This window comes from Leishmania donovani, chromosome 29 (assembly GCF_000227135.1).
Source record: "Leishmania donovani BPK282A1 complete genome, chromosome 29".
Taxonomy (NCBI): Eukaryota; Euglenozoa; class Kinetoplastea; order Trypanosomatida; family Trypanosomatidae; genus Leishmania; species Leishmania donovani.
In genome coordinates, this window is record NC_018256.1 from 280,489 (window position 1) to 289,051 (window position 8,563).

The 8,563-nt window shown below is 58.1% G+C and overlaps 2 protein-coding genes across 2 annotated transcripts; both read right to left on the reverse strand.

Annotated features, from left to right (window-relative positions):
* Window positions 1-1,949: 1,949 nt before the first annotated feature.
* Window positions 1,950-4,265, reverse strand: LDBPK_290790 (lipophosphoglycan biosynthetic protein, putative; the record flags this gene model as incomplete). The annotated part of the gene is made up of 1 exon (XM_003862448.1): window positions 1,950-4,265. The coding sequence occupies one exon, from the start codon at window positions 4,263-4,265 to the stop codon at window positions 1,950-1,952; it is 2,316 nt and encodes a 771-aa protein (XP_003862496.1).
* Window positions 4,266-5,417: 1,152 nt separating this feature from the next.
* LDBPK_290800 (hypothetical protein, conserved) lies at window positions 5,418-5,993 on the reverse strand (the record flags this gene model as incomplete). The annotated part of the gene is made up of 1 exon (XM_003862449.1): window positions 5,418-5,993. One exon carries the CDS (start codon window positions 5,991-5,993, stop codon window positions 5,418-5,420), a length of 576 nt encoding a protein of 191 aa, XP_003862497.1.
* Between the last annotated feature and the right edge of the window lie 2,570 nt (window positions 5,994-8,563).

The following is an 8,563-nucleotide window of genomic DNA, read 5'->3' on the forward strand; positions in this document are numbered from 1 at the left end:
GGGGGGGCAACCGAGAAGCTAGAGACACCGCAGCGCGTATGCGTGACTGGGTGCGTGTCGGACGAAGACGCAGTGGAGAAGTCGCGCGACGGAGAGGCACGGGGGCCCCTGCCGCTGCTGCTTATATATATATATATATATATATGTGTGTATGTGCGGCGCACAGGGAGATCCACACGCGCACGCACACCCACACACGGCGGCCTGTTTCGATCTCTCTGCTGTGACTGTGTTGTGGTGGTATTGTGTGTCGGCGGTGAGGTGGCGTGCCAAAACAACTCAACCCCTTCTCCTCCACGCACGCACGCACGGCGACGCAGATTACGGATTAACAAGGGAGTACAGAAATAAGGGGTCAAGATGCGAGGAGACACGACGGGTCGCGGAGGTGCGTCCCGCTAGCTGCTGGCTTCTGTGTGTCTGCGTCTGTGTGGAAAAGAGATGGACCCGTGCGCTCTCGTAAGGGATGCTGCGCACTCGGCCAGCGTCTGCGTGCTGAGTGAGCTGTAGGGAGAGAGGGAGAGAAAGACGGCATCGCAGAATAAAGAGCACAGCGAATCGGCGTGGGTGAAACCGATGAACAAACGCGGTAGCGAAAGACGCGCCGGCTAGCAAGTCGGTGAATGGCGAACGTGGTCGTACGCCTTCGCTGCGTACTTCACAAGATTGCAAGCAAAGGCTCGGCGGGTACACGTCGTCGCATGTCATGTCGGTCCACCAGGAAACGCAGGCATACCAAGCGAGAAGGGGCCAGAGGAGGGCCTGAGAACTTGACAAGCGGCAGTTTCACGGCATGTACCGCAACCACTGTTCTCCACCCACCACCTCCGCTCATGTGAACATGTCAGTTCACACATGCCCCTCTCTCCCCTACATGTCCTCCTCGGTCGCCACTCTCACCGGCGTCTTTTGGGTGCGTGCGTGCGTGTGAGTGCGCATTCGATCATATCATTGACGCACACATCACGTGCAAAAAAGGTGGAGAGTGGTGTTTCCGTTCCATCTCTCTCCTCTTCAGGATGCCTCAGCTGTGTGCATGATGTGTCTTACCGTGGAGATGTCCCTTCTCCTCTCCTCTACTGCACGTGAGGAAGAGCGCTAGAGAGACCGCCACCGAGAAGCCCGTAAACGTCAAAGAATCTGCACTCCCCCCAATCTCCTCGGCCGACTCCCAGCCCTCCCTCTTCCTCTGTATACCTCTTTATTCAGCTCTGCCACTCCTCTGCGTTGTATACGGCACCACCGACCTTTCCCAGTGCAGCCCCTCACACGGCGTAAGTGCAAAACACAGCTGCCCCCCAATATCTGCCGGCTCTCTCTACCTAGTATGCACCGAGTAAAGCAGATGGCATGGCTGAACCCCCACTCACGCGAGGCTGCTGGGCAGGATGGCGGCGATGGGACAGAGAGAGAAAAAAAAAGAAGTCTCTTCGCAAATAAGCCACTCATGCGAAAGTCTGTTGAGAACGAGCGAGGAAAAGGGAGGAGGAAGGGCGGCAGAGGAGGAGTTGAGCCAGATGCGGCGGCACCATCTCGAGGTACGCAGAGATGCCGAACGCGCGCACACCCGCATGGCACACGCGTCGGCACGAAACAAGTAAACGACCAGAAGGAAAACACAAGGAGAGCGAAAATGATAATGCCAACCATAAAAACCGCGCACAAATGCGTGACTGAGGGGAAGAGAAAAGGACGCACAAGTAGAAGAAGCCCAGCGTAACTTTATGTTCACATGAAAGAAGTATCCGCGCCATCTCCGTTATCGCAGGGTGGAAGTCTTTTGGGGGAGGGGAGGAGTAGACGGCTATCGTTGTAGTTGCCGCTCTGGGAGGCGGGTCGCCATGAGCGCGCTCGCAACAGCGACGATGGTGATAGTCAGGTGACCCAGACGCCGAGGTGCGCCAAGGGGAGGGGGGAGGGGGGGGGGACAGCGTCGGGTGACTGGCCTGTTACAGATCGCCCTCGCCGTCTGTTTCAGCTTCTTCGTGCGCATTGGTGTCAACCTTCGGCTGCTCCTCCTCTTCCTCAGTCTCCGTGTCGGAGACGGTGTACTCGGCGTCGTCCGGCGGCAGCAGCGAGTCGTCCGCGCTCAGGTCAACGCTGCTGCGGAGCAGACGGTTAATGCGCTTCGAGTAGGCCGCCACGTCCGCCACCGGGAACTCGGCCTGCAAGTTTGCCGTATCGTACAGCACCCACGCAATGTCTGTCGCCACCTCGTCATCCTCGTCCACGGTGAAGCGCTTGAACATCTCGTCCACCAGCGGGTGGCGGTAGTTAACCTCCAGCACACGCTCGGCAGTCATCTGCTGGTTAGCGAGGGACATTGACTGGCCGCGCATGATGCTGGCCAGGCGCGCCGTGATCTGGTTCTCACTGGAGGACACAATGAATGCCTCATTCGTCATGCGCTTCGTCAAGATAACCTTGCGCACTTCCGAGTACCCGAAGAGCGCGCGCAGATGAGTAAAGAAGGAATCGTACTTTTCCTTGCGCTTTCTATCGACCACTCGCTGCCGCGCGTCGCTCTCCTCGAACTGCACCCCCTCCTTCGCGAGGTTGATGAGCTTCTTGCCCGCAAAGTCAGTCAGCTGCGACACAACGTACTCGTCGATGGCGTCCGTCATGAAGATCACCTCAACATCGTGGTTGACGGCGTCCTCCAGCACTGGGGACTTCTTGATCCGCGCCACCGAGTCGCCGGAGAGGTAGTAGATGCCCTTCTGCCCTTTCTTCATGCGGTCCACGTAGGTCTGGAGGCTGATGTACTCGCTTTCACTTCTACTGGACTTGTAGCGGAACAGCTTCGTGAGGCGATTGCGGTTGTTGCTGTCCAGCATGACACCGAGACGGAGATGCTTGCCATACAGCTCCCAGAACTTGGTGTAGGCCGGCTTCTTGAGGTGCGTGTGTCCAGACGGAGCCGGGTTCTCCACCTGCTTCCCGTTCGCGATCGCCTCGTCCTGCGCTGCAATGTCGGCGAACATGCTCAGCGTCTTACGCACAAGTTTCTTCTTGATCACGCGCAGAATACGACTCTCCTGCAGCACCTCACGCGACACGTTCAGCGGCAAGTCGTTGCTGTCCACAATGCCCTTGACAAAATTCAGGTAGCGCGGCAGCAAGTCGCGGAACTCGTCCGTGATGAAGACGCGGCGCACGTACAGCTTTATGTTCGTGTTCGGGACAGCGTTGTCGTCAGAGAAGGACGCCGGATCCACGGTGGTGGGGACGAAGAGGATCGAGTCGAAATCCACCTCTCCCTCGACCTTGAAGTGGTTGAAGTACAAGGGGTCACGGTAGTCGCCGGAGAAGGCCTTGTAGAACTTGTGGTACTCCTCCTCCGTCACGTTGCCAATCGGACGGGTCCAGATCGGGCGGTTCTCGTTCACCAGCGTCCAGCGCTTCTCCTTTACAACGCCCTGCGTGTCCCCTTCCTTGTCCGGGTCCTCCTCCACGGCACCCTCGTCGAGGCTCCTCTCCTCCGCGGCCGACTCCGGCGTCGCTGCCGTGCTCGCCACCTCCACCTCCTCCTGGACGTAGATGGGGAAGTTGATGAACTCACTGTACTGGTGAATCGTCTTTTTTATCGTTTCAGCGGACAGGAACTGCTCAGCGTCCGGCTTTAGCTCGATGGTGATCTCAGTACCGCGGCCGAGCGTGTTGCCGCGCGGGTCGGGGTAGAGGAAGTACTGTCCATCCCCCTTAGACTCCCAGACATACTGCTCGTCGCTGTCGTCGCTCTTGGACGCGACGCGCACGCGGTCGCCAACGAGAAAGACCGAGTAAAAGCCGACGCCAAACTGGCCAATCAGGTTGTTTTGGTCGCCGCCAACAGCGCCGACACCCTCCTGCAGTTTCTCGAGAAAGTGCTTGGTGCCAGAGGTGCCGAGGGAGCCGAGATGCTTTGCCAGTTCCTCCTTCGTCATGCCGACACCGCCGTCGCGCAGAATGAGCTCGCTCTTCTCCTTGTCGAAGGAGATGCGGAGGTCCATCGTCGGGGCCTCGCCATCCTTCGTGAGCGGCTCCTTAGGGGAGGTGAGGTAGAGCACACGAATTTTGTCAAGTGCGTCGCTGCCGTTCGATATCAGCTCGCGCAAGAAAACAGCGCGGTTGGTGTAAAGGGAGTTGACGAGTATGTCCAGCATCTTCGACACCTCGGCCTGGAAGGCGATGGGGGTGCCGCGGCCATCACCAGCGGACACCGTGACGGAGCCGAGCAGCAGCAGTGCCACGAGCACCACGCGGAGTAAGCTCGAGTTCGCCATGGTTGGTCTTTGCGCCCAACAAGGGAAAAGAAATCTTTTAAGAGAAGACGACAACACCGAACGGAGATCGAGAGCGAATCAGGAAAGGGTGTCGGGCTGCTTTGCAGAGCCGGCGGTGTTTGCTACTATTTACTAACAAGATGGCTGCCACGGACTAGAGCTTACTCTAACTGTTTCGTCGAATACGGCGACTTACTCTGTAGCTGCGCGGCGGCTGAAGAGTGCCGAGAGGAGAAGATTGGCTCTTACACACGCCTGTTTGTGTGCGTGCACACAAGTCTCGGCTACAAGGGAGAGGGGAAAAGGGGGGCAGAGGCAGGGGCAGGGGCACACACACACACACACAGAGGGAGGGAGGGAGAGAGAGCTCGTATTTGCACGAGAATAGAAAAGCGCAGTGGGCGAACAAAACGAAAAAGAATGAGCGAGCGAGCGAGCTGCGAAGGGTGAAAGCGTGCAGGCGCGAAAGAACGGGAAAGAATAAAGGCGGAGGTTTGCGAGTTGGCGAGACGTGAGTGAGTGCCCGCGCATCGTGTGCGTGCAGAGAAAGAGGGTGGCGAAGGGCGCTGCCACAGGTGTCACTGCCGATGTCCTGCACGTATCAACAAGAGCAAGAGCAGAACAGAGGAAAGCGATGCAGAGCAGTCACGCGAGCGTTTTGTTGCCGCGTGATGATATGGAAAAGCGACGGTACGGTTGTGCACAGAGTGGACGTCACACACGCACTCGTATGTTGGGCTCAGGTAGCATTGGATAGGAATGAGGGGCAAGGGGTGACAACACACATGGGCCCGGCACTGCGTTGACGACAGAAGTAAAGGAGAAGCACCTGTCCTCTCGCTGTGGGGTGGTTGAGCTTGACCTAGATGCGGACGGAAACAAGATGCCTCCTCTAACTTCGTGGCCAGCAATGCATGTGCACGTCGGTTATCCAGGCCGGGCCACGCATGTGAGGCAGAGAGCAGCCGAGGGAGCGCGCTGCACGCTACTGCTGTCAAGCCGCTGCCGTTTTTTCATGATCTTCTGCTTTGAAGGTGATGCATGCCTGGCGAGTCACGCACTTCACGCTACAATCACGGCGCTGTGAACAAAAACAAAATCGCTGTCATGCAGCCACACACGTCGCCAGCGGCAAACCACTTGTGATTCCCTTCACTGAATGGTGCGCTTCATGCTACCCTCACCTCCGTCCTCTACGCGAAAGACGCGCACCACCGGGCCAACCGGCGCCGCGGCCGCGCCACCGTCGCCGATGCCCTCCAAGCTCCTCTGCGCGCGCTCGTAGCGCAACTGCATGCGACGTTGGCGGTCTTGCACCGCGAAGTAACGCGGCAGCAGGTACGTCACCGCCAGCCAACCAAACAAGCCGGCGCCGAAGACGCACAGCACCACCTGCAGTTTGCGCAGCATCGACAGATTGTGCCTCAGGTCTCTCTGACGTTTTTCTCGCTGGTACTTGTCAACACCCTGGTTCATAATCTGCTGCGCTCGCGCCGAGCTCTTCACATCGAACTTACGGCTTGTAGACTCACTCACAAACTGGCGTGCCTTACACGCCTCTCTCTGACGTCTCTCCAGCTCATCCAATGGGATGCCAAGCTCCTTCTCCGGATTTTGACGTGCAGCGCGAAGCAACCCCTGGACGCTGTCGGTGGTCACTCGGGCCGACTTCACCGCATCGCCGGCGGATGAAGAGCTGAAGTCACTAATGCCGTCATGACTAGCCATCCTCAGGGAAGGAGGGGAGAGAGCCGGGAGACGAGCAGAGTGGTACGGGTGAGCACGCAACAAATGTAAGCAAGCGAAGGAAAAAGAGGCCGGGGGACGCCGGCGGCACGGAAATGGAAACGCCTCGAAGTACTGCTACTCACGCGCACAAACACATACGCGGCCTGTGTCCTCCTGGCGCAACCTCCCCTCTTTGTTGTTGTTGGAGCGCCTCCGTGCTGCTATCGCACCTGCTTATGCTTGCACCGCTAGCCAAAGGCAAACACAGCAGTGTCCGCACGTGCACAGAGGGGCGTGTGATAAGAGAGGAGGAGACAGAGAGACAACCCCACACCACGGAAAGGTCGAAGAAAAGTGCGGGGGGGGGGTCGCCGTGGTGGCAGAAGAGTGGTGGCAAACCTCAGAGAGAGAAAGCGAGAGAAAGAAAGGATAAGAGACACGACCGTGTGTGTGTGTGATTTGCCGCATAGGAAGCAACGGTTGATCTCCTCCTCCTTTAGCCTCAGCCCTCTGCACCACATCTCGGCGCGACGCGCACGTGCCAAATCCGCAACAGCGGAAAGAAGAGAGCCGAAGCACGCAGACATACAGAGAGAAGCTAGCAAGCAAGAACGTCATACAGCCGAGGCGAAGTCCTCAGTGGGGAGAGGGCGTGCGCGGCAAAATGTTGGCCAAGCGTAATCACCTCATAATCCAAGTGCTCGTCCCTCGTTGCATTCGTCTCTTGTTTTTCGTTTTCGAAGTGCTCAACAACTCTTATCCATAACCACACGCATACGAACGCCACCATGGTCCTTCGCGACCAGGCGCACAGGTCATTCCTCCATCCACACCTTTCCAGTCAACACACGTTGCCTGTGCACTCTTGGTGCGTTGCACAGATCACCACGCGGCATTCAACTTCGTTATAAGTAAAACCAACGGAGCACACGAACGGAACCAAAGAAGAAGAAGTAGGGGAGAGGGAGGAGGCAGAGAGTGTCGCACACTGAGGAGAAGGGAATGAGAGAAGAAAAACGGTGAAGGCTAAAAAAGGTGCATCTCCACCTCCCCGCCGCTGCCACACCACACGTGTGCACCGAGACGCTCACGCACGAGCGCACTGTCCCTTCCTTGGTCTCCCGCGCCATCCGCCCCTTTCTCTCTCCACCCTCTCACTGTTTTTCCTTGACGCTACGCGCATAAAGATGCGCAGCCGTGGAAATCCTCACTTGCCACTTCCCCTTGCTTTTGGAGGGCTGCCGACACGACGTGTCTCTGTGCGTCCATGTGTGCGTATGCGGGTGCACCTGTCCCCATCCCAGCATCTGTCGTTGTAGATGGTGGGGGTGAGAGAAGGGAAGGGGGAGGGGGGCGCAGCAAACATCAGTGAGGGTGTCCAGAGCAAAAACGACGAAGAAAGGACTGAACCATGAAAAACAAGAGGGCAAAACGAGGAAGCGAGGCACACCGACAAGAGCGCGACTCACACCGAGCCGAAGACGGAAGGCAGAGCGATGCGCCAACGGAGAACCAGTGACCGGGAAGAAAGAGGGGGAAGAGAGACGAAGGAAAAAAGGGAGAGGAGACGTGGGCGCGTGCGTGTGCGTCTTCACGGGTAAAGCGTGTCCTCCCCTTTCGCACCAGGCAGGCAGAGCGAAAGAGAGACAGAGGCACGTGCACACGCACACGCACGCGCCCACCAGTGATGCAGCCTTTCATTCTGCACACGTGAGCGAGCGGGCTGCCACCGAGTAGAGGAGGTAGGGCGGGGGAGGTTGCGGGAGGGGCACAGAGAGAAAGGTATTTGAGAAACAGCAAAGACATTTGCTGAAGGTTCAAACAGACATTCCCTCGCTTCCGGCCCCGCCATCACACATAAGCACCGGCACACAAGCACTCAGAGATGCACACTCCCAGAGAGAGAAGAGCGCAGAGATGAGAACGAGTGGCCGCCACAGTTGGCAGAGTGTGGGCGGAGGGAAAAGAGGATGGCAGGGAGGGCAGGAAAGAGCCGAAAAAAAAAAGCAATAAGAGAAAAAGGCAACACATGCAAAAGCTCAGAGTGAGGGGGTGCCACTTCCGTTCGATGTGCCGCCCCTCCCGTCCACTCCTTTCCATTAGCTCTTCTCCCTTACCTGATGACAGACGTGGGGGATCTCAGCGCGTGTTAATATCACGCGGTCCGGTCTCCACCGCACTCTCTGTGAGGAAGCCAAGCAGCCCTCCCCTTCCCTATCCCTGACAAAATGCCTTAACACTTCTGGTGGTTACAAGGTCAAGCACCAGTGACGTAGGGAGGTCAGAGCGATGTATCGCTGCTGATGTCGGCGGTCAGGCCCTGCATGGCGCGGCGTCGAGGCAACCCGCGACATTGAATATATTGTATGCCATCCGCATGATAGGCAACGTGCCAACGTGACTCGAGCGTATCTCACCCGACCCTCGCACTGCCCACTGCTGGCGTGGGGAGCCTGCGCCACCCCGAGGGGGATGCACCAAATGACGCCCGGCATGATGGGAGCGGCGGCGGGTCGGCCTGCGAAGCCGGAGTGGGTAGAGCATGCGGCGGGGGCCGTACTCGCCGGGGA